The sequence below is a fragment of the Pezoporus wallicus genome, unplaced genomic scaffold, assembly GCF_028554395.1.
Source record: "Pezoporus wallicus isolate ANWC-B61680 ecotype Strahan unplaced genomic scaffold, APGP_CSIRO_Pwel_v1 contig_360, whole genome shotgun sequence".
NCBI lineage: Eukaryota > Metazoa > Chordata > Aves > Psittaciformes > Psittacidae > Pezoporus > Pezoporus wallicus.
In genome coordinates this window covers 4,008,503-4,036,010 of record NW_026640059.1, presented here as the reverse complement: position 1 = coordinate 4,036,010, position 27,508 = coordinate 4,008,503, and the positions used below count along the sequence as shown (strand labels likewise).

Below are 27,508 nucleotides of genomic sequence, written 5' to 3'. Positions count from 1 at the left end.
CAATAAGTACAGACATGTGTAATACTGTAGTACATTAGGAAGACATGCTGAGTCTCACTGAAACATATGGAACAAAATGTCTCTCTGCTGCTCCTTTGACTTCCACAGGGTGACATCGGACTTCCTGGGCCACCTGGGTCACCACTGTTAGTTGGACCTCCTGGAACTCAGCTCTTCAAAGGAGAAAAGGTGTTGTCTTCATATTTAACTGTGCTCAACTTGGCAAGTACAATACTGTGATGTCATTTTTGCAAGGACTGTATAATACAAATCTTTCTGTAAGAAGCCATCAGCTTCAGCAGAAATCAGTCCTGTTGTTCAGCACCCTTCCTACAGGCTTTCAGGAAGGAGAGCCCATGTGTACTTTAGCTCATGTCCTTGAGGAAAGACTGTCTTGATGCAGAAAGGAGCTACTGCCCTTGCATTGGTTTCCTTCACTTTTTGTCAATAGCAAATCATATTTCAGGCATCTCAGGTAAAGTTAGTTACTCTACTATTGAATCTCTTCTGTGGCCCTTCGCTAACACATATTTTGCAGTTCTTTGGCAATTATTCTCTTTGAGATTTCTCCACTGTAATGTTTTGAACTATCAACTCTAACTCTTCTAGGCTGCTTTCTTAATATGAAAATTAATTGTGATTTTTTTGTCTAATGCATGTTTCTGTTATTTACTGTAATACTTCAATATCACTCCTACGGTAGCCACAACTGTGTACCTTAAAACATTATAATGTTCCCTTAAAAAGAAGAAGAGTTACAAAAACTGCATTATGGAGCCCTATATTGAAGTCTCTTTGTCCTCAAATCTGACTTGCTCGAATACACAAATTTTAAGGTGAATTTGGCATTTCCAGCCCCTACAGCTTCAACTCAGGGAACTGAAAAATTTAAGATACTGGATTTTAGGCTTAGATTATGCAAATTATTGCTATGTACAGGTGTATGAGGAAGAGGAAAAGGACCAAAAGAATTTATGTAAACTCTTCATATTACTGCCAAGTGTGATATATGCTGCTGTGCAACACATGACGTGATCATGACTATGTAGCCACCTATGTATCCCATTCAGATTCGGGCAGTGCACAAAAATGTAGTTTTATGAATGTGAATACCTGCATCAAACTAAATAGAGCAGCAAACAAAACAGAACTACTGTCATATATGCTTGCAGGAGCAAAGCCCCCCCAAAGGTCCTTCTAAATGAAAAAATACATCTATCTCTCTCCGCAATTATTCTGGTTTGACAGAGTTAACAGAAATGAAGATCAGTACATAATTACTCTTTATGTTCTTATGTCTAGTACACCTAGAGGAAGATGCCCGGTGCTTAAGAAAATACTTTTTTAACATTTGTAATTCAGAATAGGACTTAAAAAAAGTTAGACAGCACATAGGAATGTCCTGCAAATTAATATACACAAAAACTTTCCTTGTATACATAGGGCCAAAAAGGACTACCTGGGGTAACAGGACACAGAGGACCACGTGGACCAAAGGTAAGTAATGTGATTTTTTTTATTTTTCTCATGATGCTGGCAAAGTCCTTTTAAAGCTCAAGGTGATAGAAGAAATAACAGCATTTGCACTGTGAAATTTAATCACCACCTAAATCAGTGTGAAAGCAAAAAAATTTCAAAACCCTTTCAAGAACCTTTGAGTCTGTTTTAAAGGTACCTACTGAATGTTGCCTGGTAGCAAAAGGTCAGTGGTGTTTCCAGTTGGGCTGTTGAGACACAACAGACTGGGACTGTGAAGAAGATAGAAGTGCAGATTGTTTTTTGTCAGGAAAAATAGAGAAGATCTGTGTGTTCTTAATGGAGCATGATGTATGTTTCCCTAAGTATGTTAGGGAAGGACTTTCACTTCAGATTATGGAAGTGCACAGGCATAAAACTACCAGGTCTCAGAAAAACAGAAGATAATTTGCGACTAAAGAATTAATCTAATTTATGTTAAAAAAATATTTAGCTTTGTAGGCAGAAGAAATTGGAAGCCTGAACGTCACATTCTGAGCTCTAAGTCTAGAACATTTTCAGAAATTTATCTTCCATCGTAAAACGACCACTGCTACTTAGCACTGGAAAAACAGACAAAACCAATCTTTTTATATCAGATTTACTTTGAAAAAGATGGACCTTATACGCATGGTCCATTGCTAGCTGTCCATGCAGATAATAGCATACTTTTTAGTTATAAGCAGGAGCTTAGAAATTGATGCATCCCAAAAGATGCCCAGAGCTTTGCTACATAGGCCTGATAGAGGTGCTTTATGAAGCAAGACCCAGTGACTGTGCCAGCAAGTGCAACAAGATCCATTAACCTAGTACATATATGATTTAGCATACACAAAGACTAAAATTTCTGCAAACTTCACCAAACATCTTATTGAAAAAGTATTTTGAATGCTTCAGGGTATACTTGGGAGAGGAGAAAAGGGTGAAAAAGGCATTCCTGGATTCCCTGGATTGCGGGTAAGGAAGTTGTGGAATAAATTACTTCAAAAATTCACTATAATTAGGTTCATAATATATTTGGAAATTTAAGTTTACATTTCTAAGAAAGATTTTAAGTACCTTTTAAACTAATTTGTCATACTTTCTTTATAGAATATTTAGGAGTCTTGCCCTGGGACTCACCCTGTCCCATACTTAAACATAAGGTCATACAGACTTTCTGTTCTTGGAAAGAAAGTAAATCACTGAGATTATCCTCTAAATATTTAGAACTGCACTAAGCTTCTCTGCTTATTGTACTAACACAGTAATTTTATGTATTCCATGAGTGTTGATGTCAGTTTTTTATAGCAGCTTGTGCTTGATTTGTATAACACTGCTCATATGGAACAACATGTCCAGTACTGCAATGGGTGCAATATGATAACAAATTAGGTGAAGACCTGTCTGTTTTATTTTGGTCTATAGTTCAAATTTGTACTCACCTCTCATATAAAGTATTTGCAAAAAACTTGGCAAAATTTTTGGAAAAATATCCTAAGTAATGATTTTCTAAGGAACACTGACTGCTCAGCAATTCTGAATAGATGTAATTCTGAATAAGCTTTTACTGTTTTAGCTTGCTTTCTGCTTGCTTTTATCAGGGTGATCCTGGTTCTTATGGACCTGCAGGTTTTCCTGGAATGAAGGTAAGAGGCCATGAAGTATAAGCATCTCCCTAAGCAGTAGGATCAGTGAGATTTGGGTTTTTTGTAGATTTGTGCAGATTTGGAATTTCTGCATACCTGACAGCTCACACTGCATTCCTTCCTTTCTCTCCTGCTACCTGTGATCACTGAATTTGTATGAAGTCTTTGTCTTTGAATTACTGCTACTCTCTGAAATTTGGCTGAAATTGGCTAATGGGATCTGAAGTTGGAAGCAGGAGGAAAAGCCATTGGGACATGCATACAGCATGATATAATATGCAGCATGTTAACTTTGTTTGCCATGGTGACATTGTGTAATTTTGTGTTATATGCATGTTTTTATTTTTATGACTCAAAAAATTCCAGGTTTGCTATTAAGTCTGCTAAATTTTAAGTTAGCAGCTTAAAACATCTTACTGCAATAAAGAAAAACATGTGTAGGTACATAGATCTTCATCTTGCCCTTTTTCCTAGCTCCTCTCCTCAGCTCCTTTTCAAATCTAGTTAAGGTAGTGATCGTGCTATTCATAAATCAAATTAATGTACAGATATTTGCATCTAGACTTGTGTTCCAGGTGACTTTTATCTGCAAAATTATTTTTACTTTGGTTTTGTTTGGGTTTTTTTTTCTTCTTTTTTTAACAACTGTCTACTTAGAGAGCTTGAATACTCGGTGGAAGAGCATATTAGTAGATTGTAAAAGGAGAGGAGCTGATGTGCAGCTGCTTTTCATGCAATAATAGTGTAAGAGGGTCGTTCAGCAGATAGCAAAACTATTTCAGCTGTATTAAGCAGTCTATAAGAATCTGCTGGTATGTATTCCAGCTAGTTCTGTGCCCCAGCTACATTGAATCCACTGACCATTGTCTAAATAACCAATACATGTTGTGGGGTTTTGTTGGTTGTTTTTTGGTTGGTTTTTTTGGGTTTTTTGGTATTTTGCGGGGAGGGGAAGAGGGTGTTGGTTGTTTTTTGGGTTTGTTTTTTTACCCGAAGAGAATCTGTAAAACATACCATCTCTGGTACAAATCCATTTTCTGAAACAAAGTGTGGATGCTATTATAAGATGCCAGTATTATATGATTGCCTTACAGGGTTTTGTTCAATTAATTATATATCTTAACAGATTACTCAAATGATATTTCTGTGGTCCTTTCCAGGGGGAAATAGGATTTGCTGGGTTTCCTGGACAACCTGGCTACCCAGGCATACAGGTGAAAAAAAACCAAAAACCCAACACATGCACACATGCACATGTGGACACACACACCGCTATATAAATGCTAACGACTTCTCCCAAATGAGCCTGCTTATCAGACCATTTCCTTCCATGCAGCAATAATTAAATTTAAGATTTACTGTTTTCATGATAGCCATAATTACTCAACACTGAGGTAGTAAATAATGTAAGTAAACATTCCTGCTTGGTGCATATGAGAGTGGGAATTCGATTTTGTGTACCATAGGGGTTGGTTAATCCCAATTGCTAATAGCTTCCTTTAACTATACCAGTATAGCTATCAAATCCATAAATTGTAACACTCTGCAAGTTATACATGGTTGAGCTGTGTTCCCCAGAGATATGGTAGTCAAAGGAACCTCCTATTTAGATAACAGTACAATCCTATGAACTTTGGTATATCAACTAGTATGACTAGTTAGCGCCTAATGAGGTGGCAAAATTTGATTCACATTTGTTTGCTTGCAAGACTTAATCTATTTGAATATGTTCAACCTGTTCACATAAATAGTTTCTCCAAGATGCTTACCAGAATGAAAATTGGACTCCTTCAACACCTGCTTTGTTTAAACATTTCCTACTTTTGCTCAATTAGATGACACCAGTCACTTTTTATTTTATAATTCATGATGCTTTCCATTAGAGATTAAGAGAGTGTCGTAACTGGGGATCTAAGCAGTGAAAGAGGGAAGTATTTATCTGAAAAGTGCAGAAGAGATGTTTAATAAAATTTCAGAAGACCCAGGTGCCAGTCTAGTGACATTTCAGGATATAAGTTTATGGAATCCTCTTCTGCAGGCTGCAGAACTGATGATCATACTGTTATTCTGACTACTGGAGCATATTGTAATTCTGACTAACAACTAAAACTTGAATGATGGGAACTATTATATTTACTATGGGATCTACAATCCTAAAGCACATTCAGACTGAAAATAACCAGTTTTGGATCCTACTCTCATTCCTTTGGAATGAGCAAAGGAGCAGTGAGTCTAGCCAGGGGGAAGGCCTAGGGAATCCCTGGGATAGGGTCCAAGTGGTCAGCAGTATATAAGCAAGAGGAGAAGTGAAATGCTGCAGCGACGAAGGTGAGTGGCAGGATCATCAGTAGAGACAGCAAAGTTGAAAAAGCTCATCGTGAAAGTTACTACCACAGTAGAGAGGACAAAACCACCACTGCAGAAATTGTGACGCTAATGAACTTGGCTCTAAATATTCTGAAATACAAAAGTCAAGAAGTGTTTATTTCCCTCTGAAATAGTCTTTATGGAAAGCTGCGTATGAAATAGTAACTTTTCTTAAAGCACAATTACTTACACCTGTGAAATGAAAGAAATGACACTTGAGATTTGAGCAAGCTGGTCGATGAGAAAATGAACATGAGCCGGCAGTGTGTGCTTGCAGCCCAGAAAGCCAACTGTATCCTGGGCTGCATCAAAAGGACCGTGACCAGCAGGTCAAAGGAGGTGATCCTGCCCCTCTACTCTGCTCTCGTGAGACCTCACCTGGAGTATTGTGTACAGTTCTGGTGTCCTCAACATAAAAAGGACATGGAACTGTTGGAACGAGTCCAGAGGAGGGCCACGAGGATGATCAGGGGACTGAAGCACCTCCTGTATGAAGATAGGCTGAGAAAGTTGGGGCTGTTCAGTCTGGAGAAGAGAAGGCTGCATGGAGACCTCATGGCAGCCTTCCAGTGCCTGAAGGGGACCTATAGGGATGCTGGGAGAGACTCTTCATTAGGGACTGTCATGATAGGACAAGGGGTAACGGGTTCAAACTTAAACAGGGGAAGTTTAGATTGGATATAAGGAGGAAATTCTTTCCTGTTAGGGTGATGAGGCACTGGAATGTGTTGCCCAGGGAGGCTGTGAATGCTCCATCCCTGGCAATGTTCAAGACCAGGTTGGACGAGGCCTTGGGTGAGATGTATAGTGTGAGATGTCCCTGCCCATGGCAGGGGGGTTGGAACTTGATGATCTTACGATCCTTTCCAGCCCTAACTATTGTATGATTCTAAGCTCTGTTATAAATTGAAGGTTAAAATTGAAACACACTTCATAGTCTGTGATGACAAAAGGAGGTAACCTGTGGCTAGTGCAGACTTGCCCTAAGCAGTATATTATTAAAGACGCAGCTGAAAGCAGACAAATAAAAAGCAATAAACAAGTTTTAAGGAAGCAGGTTTACAAATGAGAAATGACAAGCACATGGAGTAAATAAGTAATGACAAGCACATGGAGTAAATAAGTAAAAGTACAATAAAAACATTTGTTTTAGTCACAAGTGTACTTGTTTCAAAGTCAACTGGGGAGGATGGGGAGCAGAAATTGCCCATGGATGTTCATTTTTCTCCCATTATCAGTTTCACAACAATGTGGGATCATTCAGATACTAATTGGAAACATTTCATGTCTTGTTCAAACACAAAAATCATTACAGTCCATTACTCCCCAAAAGTACAATAAAACCTTGTGTTTTGTTGTTAAAAAATACTCACCCTGATGTGCATATTGTTTTAGTTGGAGGGATCTATAGCAAACTTGAGCAAGACATTTCATAGAACAATGTATTCTTCAATCTCTGTTGATTAGTCCCCACACTGAGTACCCATCTAGTAGCACTAAAAACAGTAAACAAAAAAATAATTAATATATATATTATACAAGGTAAAAGTTTTAATGCCTGCAGTAATGATTCAGAAAGATGAAATTACAATTTCTAACACATGGAGCAAAAGAAAATGAATCAAGTATAGACACGACTTTAAAAGAATCAGGTTAAGTCGTATAGATACATCAGATCTGATTGCACAGATGCTGTAGTTTTGCTTTGGAAACAATGGGATAAATCTGATTGTTCCTGAAAAGTGCATATCTACCTAGACTGCATCAACTGTTCATCTGGCCTAACCAGGTGTTGCTTATGATCTGCTAAAAATCACATAAACTGGAGGAACAAGAATATAATTAAAAACCCTCCTGAGAACAGCCCATCCTCACATAGATTTTCTGAAACAAATGTGTTCAAAGAGAATCTAAGGTGCATTAATATTTAAGAGAAAAAGAATCAGGGCAAAACCAGTTGCATTCAAAGTAGACTCACCTTAAAAAAAAATTAACTGCTGCTTAAAGCAAAGAATGGACTTCAAGGAATTGCTGGCATACCTTTTGATCCATAAGTCTGGAGGATGTTGGCCATACTGAGTTGACCTTGAACATGAGCAGCGACATGTCCTCGCTGCAAAGGCAGCTAATGATATCCTGGGCTGTATTAGCAAAAGTATTGCCAGCAGGCAAGGGGAGGTGATACTTGTCCTCTATTCAGCACTGGTCTCCATCCTTATATATATTCTAAAGCTGTCTGGACTTAGTCCTGGGCAACCAGCTCTAGGTGGTCTTGCTTGAGGAGGGGAGGTTGGACAAGATGACCTCCAGAGGTGCTTTCTGACCTCAACCATTCTGTGATAAATAATAAAAAACAAAAAGCTTTCTTCAGACAAAATACAAGGGGGGGTAAGAATCCTGCTGAAATCACCCTGAGACCATTTGTGTCTGTTCCTAATGGAATGAGTCTCATTAAAATAATGAATGGTCTTTACAGGCAGTGCAAAATGTTCTTCACCATTTACATTACATAAAGCTATAGAAATTTACAGAGCAAATACAATGTTTAATAATTAATATCAGTAAAACCGATAAGTTTTGCAGCCCCAATTCTCCTTGTCTGTGTTTGTCTGTGTCCTAAAAGGCCCTGAACACCAGTCCCAGGAATGCAACCCCACTACGCAGTTCCCACATTCACATTCTTGTTTTTTCGGTTCCCATTTGCTGCAGAGAGCAGGGTGGATTCCTAATCTACAAAGCAAAAAGTCTAATATAATTTGCCACATAAAAGAATTCCTTAAAGTCCACTTCACTTGCAATTCTAAATATCAAAATCCAAGCTAATTTAGAAATCCTCCAAGCAGAAGTGATTTTCCCTGCCATTAGTATGCACTTTTATGTTTCCTGATGCAGACGTATTAAACTTCTAAGAGCTTTAAGTGTCTCTTACCATCAGTAATATCTGTCAGACTGTAAAACCTCTTATCTTAATGCTTATCTGTCATCATAGAAATTATTTCCAAATCCTTGATTAGAATTTTAAGGTAAATAATTACAGCCTGATTGTTAAATCATAATGTCTCAATAATAGGGGTACTGATTTATTGTAATAGATTCATCTTTACAATAAACGAATAAAATCAAATACAGCAGTCAAGTTCTGAAGAGTCAGATATATGCAATATTACTGGTTAGCCATTGGTATCTTGAAAGATAACTATTTAAAATCATTTTGCCTGGTTTTAAATGCTATAAAATGTCAAAATTGAGCTCCCAGGTGATATATATCACATGCTCCACCATTACTGAAATTTTCAGCTACATGTTAGCATATTACATATTTATATCTATCAGTAAAACTCCTTGTTGGACTTTTACAGGGGGATCCAGGAGAAAAAGGCCCCCCAGGTCCTCCTGGAACTGTTGAAACTCCGCTGCTTCCTATAAAAGGTTGTAGTTAGTTTTAATTAGTCTTTCTACAGTATAAAATGGCTAGGACCTATTTTGCTAAAGTGTTTGAAAGTGATCACTGGGGATTCAGGGAGCAAGATCCTAAAATGTTATCTTCCTAGTAGTCATATTCTATGTCTGTTTCTCACTGATCTTACTGGAACTATGTTCAGCATACAAGTTTCAGATTAAATGTTTGCTGAAAGATCTTTATGCATGCAGTCACAGCTAGGTCTTCAGGACTATCCCCAGTTATCAGATCTAAGCATATTTAAGAAGAAGCTATGAAAAGCATGAAAAACTGGCATTCCCCTTGTAGTTTAGAATTCCAATTTTCGAATTGCCAAGGCACACAGATTTTAGATTGCAGTTCAACTTTCTGTTGCTTAGGAGGGGTAAAATCCTGAAACTAGTACTCTCAACCGAATCACCTGTCAGTCTTATCACCTTCCAACCTAAATCTCACGTTGCGTTTTTATGTCCCAGGTCCCTTTATTCCCACCTTTATAACCTAATTGGTGAAAAGATGTTTGGAAGTTCTGATTTCATAGCAGTAGGCAGTGGGAAACAGTCAAGCCTGCTGCCTAAAAGGGAGCACTTTGAGAACCTGTACTGTAAAAGCATTTTAACAGAGACCTTATCATAAATTATATTTCTAGTGAAGCAAACACTGATTGTGAACACAACCTCAGTTCAGCAGAACTTCCCCATTATATAAAGGCCTCATCCAAAAATCAATCTGTTTTCCATCGGTTTCTGTGGATTTCCAGCCCATGAAACAAACCCCATGCTTAATATTTCAAGTAACATTTAACTATGTGTGTTGTGTGTGAGTGGACACATTGTTCAGAAAAAGAGGCCTTTAGTACAATTGTTTGAGAACAGAACTGCTACCAATATTTTGTTTTTCCAAGTTAATGGAGTTCTTTATATTTGATTAGGGTTTTCTTTGTCAAGATGTAATTAAAATTTTTAAATGTATTCCTTATATCAATTTTGAAAATACACTTTTTAAAATCTGGATGATTTCAACTGGGATGATCCTGAAATGACCTCTCTGTGTGCACTGCAGAACATGAGATGCACTTTAAATGCTGTATGTAGTTGTTTTGTGAAAATACTTCTCTTGGCATTCTGAAATATGTAGCACAAAGATGCTACTGCAGAGTGATGAAGAGTTAAAACCATGCCAACAAAATGGACAGGAATCCGCAGAAAAATAACCAAATCCTCCCATCTTAAAATTTAATTGTTACACATTTTTTAAATATTCCATAAAGACAAAAGTTACTGTACTTTACTTTTGTGTGGTTCCCAAGTTATAATTTTGTTTGTGGCTTTATTTAGATTTTAGCTGACAATTGCATAAGATGTTCAGTTCACATGTTTTTATAATTCCATGTAGGTCCACAAGGAGATCCTGGATTTCCGGGTCCTGCTGGTGAGACAGGGTCAGCTGGACCAATTGGGCCTGCAGGCCTGCTGGGAAGACCAGGAGATGATGGAACAAGTAAGAGAAGTAGAGGATAAAATGAGAACTATATACCAGTAGTAGAGAAAGCAACTAAAAGCAGCCAAGAAGAAACTGTTCTTTGTTCTTGCTTGATGTAAATCACCAACAGTAAGGATTTGAGCTCTACAGAGTTCAAGAAAAATTTTAGCTCACCATTTAGCTGCCAAAAAAGAAATAAAATATTCCAAACAGAACATGAGGAATTACTAGAAAAGGAAAAGAAGATAAAGCAAGATGCTGCCATGAACTGTAAATCCATGGCATGCCTATATCTGGACTGCTGTGCTAAGAAATTCTATTCTTCATCTCAAAAAGTTACAAAGGAAGGTGATGACAATGACTTTGCTCTGTATAAGGAGCTAGTCCGGAAAAGAGATAATGGAGAGAAGAAAAAGCATTTGAAAGTCTAAAGCAGGAGCCTTTTTTCCTGGGGAAAAAAAACTAAAGATTTACATTTGTCTTTTTTTTTTTTTTTTAATATATAGAAACTATTCTTCATGACAGTTCTGAACAGCCTATCATGTCTTCCTTAATATCTTGTGGTAATAGTTTACATGAAACTGTATGGGCCATATAACAGAATTGTTTTATAGGTCTGCCTGGCCTGCCAGGAGTAAGTGGAGCAGCAGGACCTCAAGGTTTTCAAGGTGACCCTGGTTCTCCTGGAACAGGTGAATCAATCCCAGGAAGATCTGGATTTCCTGGACCACCAGGCCTACCAGGACAGCCAGGAAGACAAGGCTTACCTGGACCACCCAGTATGTTCAACAGCAATTTATATGGGAAGAATATCATTCTGCATATCAATGGATTCATTGATTTTGTTGGTCTCACAAAAAACAAAAAAGTGAAATTTTGACAGACACATCAAACTTAACATGTGATATAAAAATGTTTTTCCTATTAGTTTTTGATCAGTGAGATTTCAAGATTTTCAAAGTTTTGTGCATGATTCAAACCCACAAAGTAACATACATATAATAAATCCCTAAAAATATATCACCTGAAGTTAAAATCACAGCAAATTGTGGAGGAACCCCAAATCAGCTTCCTTTAGTAAAGACAGGAGTCACAAAGTTCTGAAGTAGAAAGGGGAAGAGCTAGTGGCAATGAAAAAACAGGACATTAACATCAACTCTAGCCAGACTGACTCTTATAGTATGATCTATAAGCAGTGATTTGTAAAGCATTTCACAAGATACTCTACCTTTTCACATGAGGATAACAGGATAAGGAAGAGGAGAACACATGGCCTAAGCTGTGGAAACAGTCAACCTGAGTTATACTAGCTTTACAATTTATTTTTTCAAAGGTGTGATCTGTACTGACAGAGGGATCCCTGGAGAACCTGGAATAAAAGGTCAGATGGGCCTTCCAGGAAGAAAAGGGGAAAAAGGAGAAAAGGGTAAGTATGCCTGGAGAGCAACAATTTGAGAACTTTGCCAGGTGTATCAGACCTGAATTTGCAAGAAGTCTATGTTAACTTGGAGGATAAGGCCCATCAAAGTGTAGAATTAAACGGCCTGTTGGCACTGGGGCGTCTAAGTCAGTAGAGTCATGTCAGCACAGCAACTAATCAGCACTGTAAAAAAAAAGTGATGTGCTTCATTCCTTTGAAGACCATAATGAGAAAACAGTGGTCTGTGCACTACTCACACAAAATAAAAGGTCAGTATTATTTTTTGTGCATTAATTGTGCAACTGTTTCCATGTAATTTTGATATTTTTATGTAGGAAATCATGGCCTCTGCGCGTGTAGTGCTGGTCCTCCTGGTCCACGTGGAATGCAAGGACTTCCAGGTACTCAAGGAAGGAAAGGACATATGGGATACCCTGGAAGAGATGGAGAAAAGGGTGACCCAGGCCTATCTGGTGCAATGGGGTCACCAGGACTCCCTGTGAGTAGTTTTTGTGAGCTTCAGTAAATGAGTAACATCAAGTTACCACTTACACAGAAGGCATTTAAGCAGAGTGGTGGAGAAACTGCCCTGGAAAACTATCTGAAAGTTTTATCTATTTTTGTTTATTATAGGCATGCTGAAAGATGCATTTTATTAGCTTCTATCTGATTTCCCTTGCAGGAGTAAGCAGAATTCCATGGGACAGAATCCCATGCTGCGTTTGTGGGGTGGTGAGGAGGCTTAGGAAAGCTGGTGAATGGGCATCTTGTTTTGTTTTGACTTGTTTCTCTTTTAGTTTTGAATACCCATTGTTTTTCATGAAAACACAGAAGATGCACAGATTGCTCCAATGAAGATGATTTTCAGTTATTTCAAAGGAAAGCATTTCCAGCAAAACCTAATCAAGGCAAAAAAATTGCATGCCAGCAGGTCGAGATGGATTTTATGTCAATATCCACTGGGGGGTGTACAGAGTCTGAAGAAAAAGGAACACTTTTTCAAGCATTTCAAGTCATTTTTTAGTTCCCTTTCTTAGAAAATTAATGGAAAAGCTTAGTTTATTTGGTATGTTTATTTTATGAGGCAGAGCATATACAATTATGATAGGTAAATAGCACTCTGCTTGGAGAACTCAGAGCACAAATTAGCATAAACATCTAGAAAAGAACTTCTTTTCCCCTCTAAACTTGTCAAGTCATAGATTCTGCTATGTAATTTTCTACTGGCAGCTCTGCAGGCTTTCTCTCAGCAAAAAAAGGACAGCCTCATCTGGCAGCCACCAGGTTCCAGAGACTACCTTCTGTGTAGCCTCGGAGGATTGTGCGATGAGGTCTGCAGTGGGAAGAGTTTATGAATCATTTGTAACTTTATATGCTTGCATTTAAAGCCACAGCTGTATATGGCCATGGACACAATTATTCTAGCATTACAGTTTCTTATAGTTGTGCATTTGCTAGAGTCAGGCTGAAAAGGCCAGAGACCATTACACACCTCTTTACAGATGTCAAAAGAGGTAAGCATTTCTTTTCGGCATCCTATATTTGGTATTGGTCTGGTTGTGGGCAAATAGTGCATGAACAAGAGATAGATCTCAAATTTTCCTCTCAATCCCCACATTGATTCCTTGCTGGAGATAACTGGCAATTTTACGTTTTTTGTCAATTGTAAGGGGCCACCTGGTTCTGCTGGACAACATGGTGAAAAAGGAGAGAAAGGTGATCCAGGAAGAGTTAGAATAAAAGGTAAACACATGTTTCATCATTAGCTTTTTGGTTTCCTATACACTGCCCGAGCAATAGTGTGGGAAAACCATATTCATCTACTCTAATAAAGTCATTAGTTTAGTAAGTTACTGAAGCCTAGAAGTCATGTATATCTAAACTGCTTTCTTGGTACCATCTTGTCCATTTTCTTCTTGCTAAACACAAGATCAACAGAGTGTTATGTGCTTTTTACTGTATGTCTGAGCTGTAAAACAGTTTTAACAGCTTGTTATTAATGCTAACAAATGACTTTACATGTCACATGATTGATAACCAGGGTCTTTCAGAGGTTTGTATAGCAAAGACTAAGCAGAATACAGTTATTGTGAAAGCAAAAGAAATATTGTACAGCAGCCACCTCTTGAAGTGCCATATGCCAGTAAACCTAACTGTTATCTCAACTAAAACTACCAACATCCTCCTTGGGAAAAACTCAAAGTCTCAATGGCTATCCAGATTCCTGTTCCTAATTCTAAAAATTGTCCTTGATCAGGCATTGAAGAGAAACAATAGGCCACCAGTTCCACAACTGAAATTCTTACAATTAAAACAGATCAAAACCTCTCCACAGTTATGGTTATGATTTGCAAAAGCAAAAAAAAACAGAGAACAACAAAGTACAACAATCCGATGGCAAAGCTTAGTTAGAAATGCTAAGCTAATTATTCAGACAAAAGATTGTCCATCTTATTGTTTGTGAAAAATTAGCTTAGCTCTGGATGCCTGTGTTTGTTTACAGATGTTGGAGCAGGGCAAAACATTTGCTGTTTATTTGCAAAGCATTTCTTGACACAGCAAAATGAATTTTTGGGTTAGAATATTTTTATTGTCCTTTATGCAAAAATTACATTTTCATAAATATCAGTGCAAGAGAAATCTGGGGGTAAATAAAACTAAAAACCAGAACAACCCTTGTGAGAATATTGATTCAAAAATTCTGCATCATATGGCATCGCTATACCTTAATTTCAGTGAAATTAAGAACAAAACTGAGTGATTTGAATAACAAAATATTTTCACTCTGTATATAGCGTGAACAAAAGCCACATTCTTTTGATGTCTGTAAACAAGTCTTTACAGACAGACCTGTTGTTCCACAAAGTGTCTGACTATGTACTGCCTTCCTGAGAACTGGAAATTATCATACTGATGTGATGATGGTTACTCATTTACCTGAGCAAAATTACCTCTCCCCCTCCACGCTAAACTTACTACAATTATTACACCATTTTTTCTTGGGGTTTTTTAATTTTTTTAAGGAGCAAAGGGTGAAAGAGGTCCTGCTGGGGTTCCAGGATTTCCAGGTCAAAGAGGTAATGATGGCCGAGATGGGGAACTAGGATTGCCTGGGGAAAAAGGAGCTGAGGTACGTTTGCCTTTCTCAGATTTTTTTTTTTTTTCATTTCAGTTAACATATTATCTTATCAAAAGGCCAGCTACTTAATGAAAAGTACCATTTTAGTCCAAATTCCTAACACATTAATTACTTCTATCATTATATGTTAGCCTAGACCAAAACCCATAGTTTTTATCAGTTGAAAATTTCCTTGGAAGTATTACTGTTTATTTTGATATTCCTGAATGTAATTTTTGCATACTCTGTGCCTATATTATGGGATCAGGAAGACCTAAAAAACCACAAAACTCTACCTTTTGTTCCTATTGCCTCTGAATATTTAAAACTACTGCTATCATCCATGTCACTTAATTGTGGAAGAGTGGTTTCTCTAAATAATTGTCTAACACGGCTTTTGATAATCAAAGAGAGGAAAGAAATTAGGTCTTTTTATTTCTTATCAACAATTTCTTTCTTTAAGGGTGATTCTGGAGTACCACTGCCAGGTGATAAAGGATTCCCTGGGGTCCCAGGCCTTCCTGGGGTAAAAGGACAAATGGGATTGCCTGGTTTTGGGTTTCCTGGCCCTCCAGGAATCAGAGGCAGCCGTGGAGACTTTGGTGATACTGGTAATATTGGGCCACCTGGTCCAAAGGGCCAGAAAGGTAATTTGAATGTTTACATTAAGAACAAAATAACAAAACACGTTTGGTAGCATCCATTACAGTTTCATATGTATTCTATACAGTGTTACTCACTTATAGTGAAAATCAATTTTGGCAAGCTCAGTGGTCATGTGAATTATGGCCACTGAAAGGTACAATATTGTCAGCATTTAGCAACAGACACTAGCGAGACTATGAATTGCTAGAAGCCTTAAACCTGCAAAGTGCCACTCGGAGTGCACACTGTCAGAGGAATTATTTTCTGGAGTGAACAGTATTCCTGAGTGTAAGGATTTGCAAGGCAATGTTTTTTTGCTGAAGGAGCAGGAAAATACAGCTGACACTTCAGGCTTGGTCTGTTTGGTTTTGTTTTCTTTAAATCCCTACCAAAATTAGAAATAAAAAGAAATCTATACTGATAGCAATACAAATGAACCAGAAACATACATAGAATTGAGATGAAAATATTATTTCTTCCTTGCAACAGAGTCTATCATGAAGACAAATTTCTGCAACAAGTAAAAAAAAAAAATCTTTATCTTAACAGAACACAGCTGTATTTGAATCATTACCAATATTCTATACAAAATAAGTGTAAAAAATATATTTTAAGATACTCCATCAAACCTTAAGTAACGTGCAAATAGCAATGTGCATAAAAGTCCCTTCTCTTTGCCTTTGCACATCTAGTTGGTTACTTCCACAGAACTATTACAGTAAATGTTAAGACTCCATTTATTCTAAAACCAAGTATGTCACTTTCTTTCTCCCTCTTGCTTCAGGTGAGACTGCCTACATTACATTACCTTACCCTGGAAACCCAGGTCCCCCAGGTTTTAAAGGCGTTCAAGGTATGTTTACAGATAGAATTTTGGGGTTTAACTAAAATAGAGCTTTTAGTTGCTAATTTAAAAAGAAGCTATCCTAGAAAGATACACTGTTCTAGTTTTTCAACAGGTATATATCTCAAAATGTAAAACTGCAAATACACAGGAATATACTCATCTAATAGACACACGGGCCAGATGGCTGCAGCTTGCGTGATCAAAAGGTGTGCAGGCTGCCTCCACAGAAATGATTAAATGACGGTCACTTGAAACTCTGTCCTGCCTCAATTAAAATGCATGAGACAGTTGGTAAAATACGCAAATGGCTGAGTCAGATAAGACCTAGAATATGTACATCTGGACACCAGGGGAAGAAAAAGTGTGCAAGGCAAAGATATGCTGCAAGTCTGCAATTTCTAAAACTGCTGCTTAGGGCAAGTTGCAATTGAGCCCTGAAATCTGAATACTTACTACCAGTACTTCAACTTGTTCAGCTTAATTTAAATTCAAAGAACTCATCCAGGAACTGGCAAAATGTTGCTTGTGATCACCTCCAAAACATTTGAAATACTCCGGAAAATCCTCATCAGAATAAATGGAGTCTGATACTGGATTTTCAAGATGCTTAGCACGGTATTACACAGTTCTTTGACATCAGTATTGTGGGTGGTAGCCAAAATTTATACAGACATGAAAGAACAGGGATTAGCATACTGAGCTCATCTGCACCATTCCAAAAGCAGCATGTAGCACAGAAGAATGTAAGAATTTGAGTTGACATCTGCCATTCACTCGATGACACTGTCATTAATGTCAATAGGTTAATACAGTTTATGTCCTGTAACATTAAAATGTTATAGGAGACATGTTTTTTTCTAATTTACTCTGGTGACTTGCAGGCTGAGGTTTATAGATTAGGAAGCAAGTCCATTTAGAAAAACAGCAAACATGCATTTGGTTGTGACTTGTGTGGCCGCTCTTGCCCAAAATATTAGAAGCAGATGAAATCCACTTGTCTTCAAAAGTACATGAATTTGCATGGGATAAAATGCAATATTTTTCCTTAGGTCACACATTTTAGAGCTCTGTCAGTTTTTACATATTTTCTTTCTGTTTCCAGGACCAAAGGGTTTAAAAGGACTCCCCGGTCATCCTGGACCAAACGGCTTTGATGGGCAAAAAGGCCATCGAGGCAGGCCAGGAGCAGGAATCCCTGGGCCAGAAGGTAAATTGTGTTTTCTCAATCCAGGAGACTGCTGGTCAAGCTGTAATGCGTAAATGCTGGATAAGGTCGCTAACATAGTAGAAAGGATCAGGGAAGAGCATTTCATGAAAGCTAATGGAAAAGAAATCCTTACCAGCTTCCCTTTCCTTCCTGCAGCATTGCAGGTGCTGCAACAAACTTAAATTTCAGTGTCCAGAGAGGAACTATTCTCAGAAAACTGAAAACAAGTAGTATCATTTTAACAAACAGATTGAACTAAACAAGAGTAAGAGCACGCAAGATAGATGCTGCCCCCAGGGAAACCACTGCCACTTCCTATAAGAATAATTACCTCCTTCAACTCTCATGTGTCATTAGCTGTAAATGAGAAACCTGAAACTTAATGTATGTTATTTTTTGATGCAAAGTCATAATCCTGGTTAAATTATAATATTCCACAGGTTTTTTGGGAAACAAACAAACAAACAAACCACAAACAAAACTGAATTATGCGTTATTTGAATTTAAAAATTGTATCAACAGGCTTTCGAGGCAAAGTTGGTGATCCTGGTGATGAAGGTGAAAGAGGATCTACAGTTGATGGTAAAAATGGCCCTGCAGGTCCACGTGGCATAGATGGTCAGAAAGGTGTTGCAGGTGATGTCACATATGGTCCTCCAGGAATCCCAGGCAACAGGGGACTGCCAGGACCCCCTGGTGCACAAGGAGCAAGGGGTGATCCAGGCATTCCTGGGCCTCAAGGTATGAGCCAGTTTTTATAAAGCGTTTCCATGTGTCCAAAGAGGAAAATCTGTGCAAATTTGGTCCTGATTCAGATAAAACTTACTCTTTTGCCTGGATCCATAATGGTGACTGTGAATGGTATGCCCTATTTTTCATTTACATTTTTACAGTTAAGGTTGACCAGCCACTAAGGAGATCTGCACTGCAGGAAAGGGAGGATGCTTTTACCCAGTCTGTGGAGTAACACTGCAGCTTCCTATTCTTGCTACTGTTACTTGCTGCCTGGCAGCCATCTGTGTTTAGGGCCTCCTGCTATACCATACAGACAATCCCTACATCAGACTGTTTACTTAAATCTGAAAAGACTGGCAAAAGGCAGTTGAACACTCAGGGAGAGAGAGGTTAATTTTTTTGCTCAGAGTTCTTCAATGTAAACCTCAATATCTTGTGCACTACACTGGTCTTGCTACAGATGTCTCCATGGTGCCACTTCCCTCTTCATAGTGGATACTATTGATTCCTCTTATAGGTCTTCCTCTTCCCCAGCCCTAAGCAGACACACACCCTCCTCTGTGCAGCAAATACCTATAGAACTGACCCCAGTGCTGTGCAGCTCATGCAGGCTAGTGAGCTCCTTCCATTACGCACTTACACATCAGAAACTTGCTTATTGATCCATAAAGTCATCCTCACCTAGGGACGAGGGTTGAATTTTTATTTAGCTTAAAGAAAGAAGCTCTCCACATTGGCCAATTCTAAATTGCAGTAGAGCATCAATTTTCACAAGCTGTGCAAAAATAGAGGATAAGTGAGATATTGCAATAACTGAACATGTAAGTTTAAAAATAACAATTAGGAATTCTGATGGATGGTAGTGGAAGTAAATATTTTACAATGTTTTTTGTTTCCAGGACAGCCTGGTGTCCCAGGATTTACAGGTGCCAAAGGTTTTAGAGGACCAGAAGGTGATATAGGAGCACCAGGCTGCCCAGGCTTCCCTGGTCCACCATGTGACACAGGCTTACCAGGGCCACCAGGACTTGTAGGTGTCATGGGCCTGCCAGGACCTCAAGGTACACAACATCCATAAAGTTGTCTCACTGCTCTAAGCTCTGCACATCTTTTCTAGGAGATTTAATAGCATGATTTTTGTGGCTGACATGACAAATATGTCCATGGGAGCTGCTCATTAGTAGGGGTGTACATTAATGTTTTACACATTTGTTTAAACTCAGGGAATGTACAGTGCGCATATCAGACATTTCCCAACTTCACTTCCCTTTTTTGCACTGTTCCTTAACTGGCCAAATCACAGTGTGTTCAGTTAAGTAACAAATGGAAGAGTTATCACTTTTCTGTTGCCCTGAGTAACTTAACTGAGCTCTTGTCATTACTGTAATACTTTTATCTTCCTTATTCTTAAATTAAAAAGATTTTTAGGGATAGCTAGGGGACATATACACCAAAAGTATTTACAAATTAGTAAGGATTTTTCACAGGGAGCTTCTACTCATGTCTCTCATTAAAGAAATACAAGAAAAAAATTTCAGGTTAAAAATCTGGGCAGACCCAGTACTCCAGTAGTAAAGTTTCCAAGTTATTTTGCTGTGTTTGTTGATATTCAAATTTATACCAAAAGCTATCACTTTACATTTTTTAGATACAATTGGTGAACCCTTGTCTTGCATTTATATACATTGGTTAAATCTCTTGTTCTTAGGCTTACCAGGCTTTAAAGGTCAAAGGGGAGACAGGGGCCTAGCTGGGCCACCTGGAATCAAAGGTCTCAAAGGCTCTCCTGGCTCACAAGGTCCCCCAGGTCCTCCAGGCTCTCGAGGACTTCCAGGACTTCCAGGCAATAAAGGACCACCTGGTTTCCCAGGAAAAGCAGGTATGTTAAACATCCTGCAAAGCACTTTGTCTATAACTTCTGTTGTAGAGGGAACTATTTCTACTGCTGTTAAAGCTAAGAAATATTTTGCACCCTCCTCTCTTTCCAGCTTCAAGAATAAGACCCTGCAGCAGGGTAGAGGCAGTAACAATAGCATCCTCTGTTCTTTCTCTTACAATAAAAACAAAGGAAATAGTTTGATGCATCTTGGTGCATCCTGGTGCTTTAGTTGTTTTACAGCCAGTCACAACTGGTGTTCCTCAGGGCCTGGTTCCGTTTAATGTCTTTATCAATGACAAGGGAATCAAGTGCACCCTATGTTTGCAGATGACTTGGTGAAGAAGAGTGTTGATCTGCTTGAGAGTAGGAAGGCTCTACAGAGGGATCTGGACAATTCATGGGACAGGGCTAATTGTACGAGGTTCAAGAAGGCTCAGTGCTGGGTCTTGCACTTGGGTCACAAAACTCCATGCAACACCACTGGCTTGGACAAGAGTGGCTGGAAAGCTACCTGGTGAAAAAAGACCTGAGGGTGTTGGTTGAACATGAGCCAGCTTGTGCCTAGGTGGCCAAGAAGGCTAACGGCATCCTGGCTAGTATCAGAAATAGTGTGACCAGCAGGACTAGGGAAGTGATCATCCCCCTATACTCAGCCCTGGTGAGGCTACACCTCAAATACTGTGTTCAGTTCTGGGCCCCTCACTACAAGAAAGATAGTGAGTTGCTGGAGCATGTCTAAAGAAGGGCAATGAAGCTGGTGAAGGGTCTAGAGCAGAAGTCTTAAGAGGAGCAGCTGAGGGAACTGATGTTGCCTAGTTTGGAGGAAAGACCTTTTATTGCTGTCTACAACTACCTGAAAGGAGGCTGTAGCAAGGTGGGTGTTGGTCTTTTCTCCCAAGCACCAAGCTATAGGACAAGAGGAAACAGCCTCAAGTTGTGCCAGGGGAATTTAGATTGTATATTAGGAAAAATTTCTTCACTGAAAGGGTTGTCAAGCATTGAATCAGGCTGCTCAGGGAAGTGGTGTAGTCACCATCTCTGGAGGCATTTAAAATATGTGTAGATGAGGCACTGGTTTATTGGTGGAGTTGGCAGTGCTATGTTAATGGTTGGAATCAATGATCTTAAAGGTCTTTTCCAACCTAAATGACTGATTCTATGAGTAAGTGGAGAAATAGCTTCACATTATGTGTAATACTTAAAAAAAATGTGAGCTTAGTCCCAAATCATCACTGGCTAATGTGCAAGATTTCTGAATAACTATAGCAAAATCCTGGTTTTGTCTGTCATCTGGACATAGAAGTCATGATTACCTGTAGCCATATGCAAAATCTGGTGGTGTCTTAGACTACGCACTGTACTTAAGATGTTAGGAATAACTGCTTTAGTAGTAAATGTAGCCTAAACCTCCAAGGGGGAGGTAGCAGGGAGGGAGAAGATGCTTGGTTCAAGTCAACCTGGATTTCAAGACAACTTTGATCTTGGAATGAAGCCATGCTCCATTGGTTCTCTAGCTTTGCTGATTTCCTAAGGAGCCATTCTAAACTCCCTGCCTTTTGCTTTATACTCCTCCTTAGAATATGACAGGAACAGCATAGCATGCTGAATATGTAAATAAAGCATTTAATATTACCAGGAAGCAAAGGGATTCAAGGACCCCAAGGATTCCCAGGACTCCCAGGAACACAAGGCCCAATGGGGATCTCTGGTGTTAAAGGAGAAGAAGGAGAAATGGGTCCACCTGGGCCTAGTGGAGATTGTGGGGATATGGGAATAAAAGGTTTGTAAAAATCCACTTCATTCTCAAGTTACGTTACTGCTACGTTTGGTTTCATTCCTAGTGTGTTAGGAATGTGTTTACTTTTTTCTTCTTGCTGTAAAGATATATTCGCTTCTATTTTCAGAGATACTAAATATTAAATCCTGTTAATCTCACAAATGCATAATGAAATATAATGAAAGAAAAATAAATTTCACTGAGATCAATAGGTGCATTTAACACTAAATTAAACAGAGTTAATCACCTATTCAAATAAACCTTGAGATTTGTCCTGCACACATCTGAAACTTTAGATTTTTTTCTAGTTTTCTATCATATTGTTTGTGTTCTTTAAAATCTGTAAATATTAATGTAGGAAAGACAATAACCATCTCCAAGGTGCAATCACAGACAGTACACTGTGAAATGGACAATTGCCATCTTTCATATTCCAGACAAGAAGGGAATAATTCTGATTTAGCATCACATGGGTTACTACTGAATCAACTAAAAAGCAAGAGAAGGGTAATAAATTCTGTTAGTAGTGAGCCTGCTGAAACAACTGAGAACTGCATTAGTATTTGAAGGCTTTCTCTGTTAGGGAAGTTGTTACTAAAATTAATTTTCAGGACATGTCACTCATAAGGATTTACTTCCATTCCATATGTTTGGCTCAAAGGTGAAAGAGGGCCTCCAGGAGACAGTGGCTGTATTAACATCCATCTTGAGAAAGGACAAAAGGGGGAACCAGGGTTTCCTGGTGAGAACGGATTTAGAGGTGAAAGAGGTAAGTTCATAAAGTAAAGCCCAGCCTTATATTGTTTATAGATACTTAAACTAGCAGTCTAGTTTCTTTTGACATTTACTAAGGCAATACACATAGTGTAAAAGCATAGCTATACGTGTCAAATAATGGCTTTACTATATTGGTCATTATCTTGTTCTGCAATTAACTTCAGGTGAAAAAGGCAATACCGGTTTCAGAGGCACCCCAGGATTTCCAGGGAAGAATGGTGTCCCAGGACTGCCTGGTGACCATGGTGACACTGGATTGATGGGGTTTCCAGGATCACAGGGTTTCCCAGGACCAAAGGGCTTAAAAGGAATTACGGGTTTTCAAGGACAACCAGGTGACCAGGTAAACAAAGTAGTAGTGAAATGTCCTGGACTTTTCAGCTATATCCTGCCTCCAAAAAATATGATGAAGGATTCTATTGTATTTACCCATTAGATGTACTTACTTACCCATTAGATGTTCCTCCCCAGAAGAGACTGTCAGTATAATAGGAAAGGTAAAAACTCCCTAATGTAACAATTCAATGCCTTGATTACCTTTTAATCAGAGTCAACAAAGGGCCTCTCCCCTCTTCCCTTGCTGCATGCTGTGATTTTGTTATATTGCCACTTAGTGCAAGTCCAGGCTACACTGCACAAGTTTCAGGGAGAGGAGGGAGGAAAAAATGGATGCACAATCAAGTCATTAACATCTTTCCTACAAACAGATTAACAGATCACAATCATAACACAGCAGCAGCACAAGTATAAAATTAATATACAGCTGCTTCTTCACATCTTGCTACATGGAGCAGCCAAGCCAACAGACAAGAGAGAACAAGAGTCTTCTGTGCCCACGTTGAAAATTTGCACCAAATAGAATCCAGGCAAGCAGTATTGCTCAAGAATAAGTATGCGAAACCACACATGTATCACACATGGATTTAAAGCAAAATTCTTCACTGGCTTCTATGCTAGGTAGACAGGCAGTGAGATTACATGAAACATAAAATCACCGTTGCTTTTCTGGTAAATGGATATTGCTTGGCTTGGATTGTCTTTTATTTTTTTTTTAAGAGATAATCTTTGTTTTGCTGATTATAGGTCATTATTCAAAAGGAAAAACAGATAAATCTTTATATTTTTACTGTTACATCACAACATATTTCTGGTTAATGTTTATAGTAAATTTGGGATGCATACAACAGTATTTGGTACATTTTTATGGTACCTTTTAAATCAAATTACTCAAGCCATCTGTGGGGAATTTAAGCTGCTCAAGCCAAGACTTATCATAAACTGTAAAAGCACAAATTCCAAATGATTACCAAGTCTAATCTACAGTTTCTTGGAAGTCTTAATGGTCAGTGTTAGACATAAACAAAGACAGCATGATGATTTTCTGTTGAGCTGAAGATATAGTTTTGCTATTCATATTAATTGCTGATCTGTTTACCTGTGTAAGAGAACCAAATGTGCTTATAGATCATTCCTGCTACACATATGTCAAACGCTTTTATTTTGTGTTTAAAAAAAACCAACAGGGTGACCATGGCTTACCAGGAATCCCTGGCAATCCAGGACCGCCTGGCCCAAAAGGATCCAAAGGTAATTTATATTGACATGCTTTGGAAAAGAGCACTATTATTAGGATGCATATGCTCTGACAGATGATGGTGAGTACTTACTAGAAAAGAGAAAATAGGAAAGGAGGGAAAAAATTAAAACATGAAGGTCATTAGAAACAAGTCTGACCTGAGACAAAAAAAAAAAAAAAAAAAAGAAAAAGTAAAGAACAATATTCAATATTCAATATAAGGAAAAGTTGTGTGAAATGCATTGAAAACAAATTTTCTGGAAAACTTATCCTTAATGCAAAAGCAGAAAATAGCCAATAAAGGTGGGGATTGCTATGGCAGGAGATTTCTAGCAACACTTGAACTTGGTATTTCCTCTTAACTGTTCACAACAAAATCAGACAATGAAGCTGAAGGCAGCATGAATAGGTAGGAGAGGTCAGACATTTGAAGAGACGTTGCAAGGCAAAACCGCTCGGAATTATTGATTCTGTGATAAACAGGAATTTCAGCAAAGACAGAAAGAAGGAGGTGTGCTGCCTTTAAGTCCCTGGTTAGTTAGTCCCTGAAAGGTCTTTACTGGGTAAATAGACTCACAATGTATTGATTTTGCGCATCCTCACAAACCTATGTAAGGAGTTCTCTGTTTATTAAAGTGTTCTAGGGATTTTATGCAGTATCTTTCTTTTTCAGTATACGCTGTCAGTATTGCAAAAGTTCCCGTAATTTTTGTTTTTCTTTTTTTCATTATGGAAAATTTTCATTAATGCTGCCCTGAGCCATACTAAACAGAAACTGAGTTAGTACTTTAAGACAAGCTGAGCTGGCAGATAATTTGCATGTGCCAAAGCATTTTTCATTCGGTATTCTCTTAGTCCCTTGTACAGCTGTTAATATCTGTAAATTATCTGATCTTACAAAATTGTCCAGCTTTGATTTTGTGGATGAAAAGAGTATTTGTACTAAATAAAACTCATTGTACCTCTACAGGCAAGAGAGGTGACCCCACTCCTCTGATTGGTACACATGGTCCAAAAGGGCATACTGGAGATCCAGGATTACCAGGTACCTCTGTCTGATTGAAGAAAAAATTGGATTTAAGAACTTATCTTCTCTAAGTTTTGTTAGCAGAAAAGGAGCTCTGCTTCCTGTGCACACTGAGGGCTATTTTCTGTAGTTATAAACCCAAGGATTGGAGAGGCATCACAGTGTGCAATATGGCTAGCGTGAAAATGGGAGGTATAGCCTACTGTTGTCTAGTACAGCACTGATGAACATACCAGTACTTACCAGAATAAAACCTGGCTTAACTATATCCTACCAGTCATTTCTGCTCTTTCAGATATCACCAGAGAGATCAGAAAAATTCATTGCTAATAAGTGGATGCAAGTATCTGAAGTATTTAAATAACATTATTTTTCTAGACAAGAAACTTACTGAACTTTTATATTTTTAAGCTTATAATAAGATGAACAATGGACAAATTTAAAGAAATAAATGCCAGGTATTTCTTTTGTTCTTTAAGGACTCCGTGGATTCCCAGGAGAGAAGGGTTCACCAGGTATCCAAGGGCAACCGGGAAGACCAGGATCCAAGGGTGACCCTGGACACCCAGGAATACCTGGACTTCCAGGTAATGCTGAAGTTTAAAAAACAGTGCCATGTAATAGCTCTAGAGATATGGAACAGGAAAATGCAGCTGAGGATGCACCTCTGAGGAGAAGGCTAAAGAAATCAGAGATCATACGAAAGTGTACTGGAACCTGTTTCAGTACCTATAGACAGCAGCAATAGTCTGCTCAGAGTCTCAGAGTGTAAGATCTGTCAGTTCTTCATACATTCCCACACACTTTCAGGTACCTCTGATTAACAGAGTGTGCTGCATAATACATCAAAAAATAAAAATCAACAGCTTAATAGATTTGCATATTCACAGGTTTGGTTGGTTTTTTTTCTGTGCTCTCAGGAGCTACAGGTCCTCAGGGATTGCCAGGAGAACCTGGAGAAAAAGGGAAACATGGAATTTTGGGACCTCCAGGACTGCAAGGATTAGCTGGATCCCAAGGCAGAAAAGGTAAACAGTATGCAGTGCAGTACTACTGGTAATATAACAGCACCCGGCATAAATATCCTTTTAGCAGTGAAAATAGAAAAGGCCTGTGAGCATCATTTTGATTCTCTGCTCTTTTAAACTATAAGAAGAATTAAGCCAGTTCTCATCACCTTTTAAAAGTAACATAAACGCTATCTAGAAACTTGGACTACATTCAAAAATAGGTATAGAAGAAGGTAGAAACAGATTGTGGCTCAGCTGATATGATAGCAGAAGTTTAGGACAGAAAAAGGAGTTTGCAGTAATTCAGATACGTCACTTCAATTATGCTGTGTTCTACCTTCTCACCATGGAGTGCCAGTGTTACTCTACCAGCAGACTGCTGTGGACAGTTCTTACAAATTTGTTTTAACAAATTACAACAACTTGGGTTGTTTTTTTGTTGTTTGTTTTGTTGTGGTGAGTTGTTTGGGTTTTTTTTGTTTTCTCCATCCCTGGCAAAACTAGGACATCTCCAAAACCTGATTTTTTGGTGGATTTAACAGAGAAATATTTCCTCCAAATCCTGATTTACACTTCTCACAGTGATTGTTATGATTAGATTGAATAGGTCATCTGTACAGTTGAGAACATTATTAACTTTTACTATACACAGAATGATACATAAAAATTATAAGTTACATTAATACTTCACAAAGAAGGTAATCAACTACATAATTTGTACCCTCTCTCTGTAATAGTGTGCTTTACAACATGTTCCTGGACAGGAAAGATAATTTATTGACCCATACATAGAAATCAAAGTAAAGTAAAACTTGGGGCTATGATAAATGGTTAGAGAACAATAGATAAACATTTTCAAATTCAGCCTACTGAAAAATTTAAATGGAAAGAATTTATGATTGCTTGCAGTCATTAAGTGGTGCTGATTTAAACTGTCATGACAGATTCCTTGCTAGTGCATAGTCTGCAAGAGAAAAGTCTTCCTTGTTGCAAACAATATTTTCTGTAACAAAAGCAGAGTTCTGCAGTGACAAGGGATGTCTCAATCGAGAGGGGTGA

At 38.3% G+C, this 27,508-nt stretch overlaps 1 protein-coding gene and 1 long non-coding RNA gene across 3 annotated transcripts in view; one reads left to right on the top strand and one right to left on the bottom strand.

Moving 5' to 3' along the window:
* Positions 1-27,508, top strand: part of COL4A4 (collagen type IV alpha 4 chain) — a 68,115-nt gene that overhangs the window by 25,418 nt on the left and 15,189 nt on the right. For both annotated transcript variants that reach the window (XM_057417075.1, XM_057417073.1), the window contains 25 exons: positions 109-189; positions 1,444-1,497; positions 2,413-2,472; positions 3,099-3,143; positions 4,304-4,357; positions 8,870-8,939; positions 10,345-10,449; positions 11,046-11,210; positions 11,765-11,857; positions 12,187-12,350; positions 13,522-13,594; positions 14,875-14,981; positions 15,433-15,616; positions 16,399-16,467; positions 17,564-17,668; positions 18,191-18,409; positions 19,303-19,464; positions 20,112-20,282; positions 21,919-22,062; positions 22,721-22,828; positions 23,001-23,179; positions 24,360-24,423; positions 25,383-25,457; positions 25,919-26,026; positions 26,360-26,467. In XM_057417075.1, coding sequence (XP_057273058.1) covers positions 109-189; positions 1,444-1,497; positions 2,413-2,472; positions 3,099-3,143; positions 4,304-4,357; positions 8,870-8,939; positions 10,345-10,449; positions 11,046-11,210; positions 11,765-11,857; positions 12,187-12,350; positions 13,522-13,594; positions 14,875-14,981; positions 15,433-15,616; positions 16,399-16,467; positions 17,564-17,668; positions 18,191-18,409; positions 19,303-19,464; positions 20,112-20,282; positions 21,919-22,062; positions 22,721-22,828; positions 23,001-23,179; positions 24,360-24,423; positions 25,383-25,457; positions 25,919-26,026; positions 26,360-26,467 — 2,767 coding nt within the window. The remainder of the gene's footprint in view (positions 1-108; positions 190-1,443; positions 1,498-2,412; positions 2,473-3,098; positions 3,144-4,303; positions 4,358-8,869; positions 8,940-10,344; positions 10,450-11,045; positions 11,211-11,764; positions 11,858-12,186; positions 12,351-13,521; positions 13,595-14,874; positions 14,982-15,432; positions 15,617-16,398; positions 16,468-17,563; positions 17,669-18,190; positions 18,410-19,302; positions 19,465-20,111; positions 20,283-21,918; positions 22,063-22,720; positions 22,829-23,000; positions 23,180-24,359; positions 24,424-25,382; positions 25,458-25,918; positions 26,027-26,359; positions 26,468-27,508) is intronic.
* On the bottom strand, positions 23,369-25,518 carry LOC130603390 (uncharacterized). The gene is made up of 3 exons (XR_008973149.1): positions 25,375-25,518; positions 24,376-24,502; positions 23,369-23,467 (listed from the first exon to the last, which is right to left on the bottom strand). It is a non-coding gene; the product is annotated as an uncharacterized LOC130603390 (long non-coding RNA).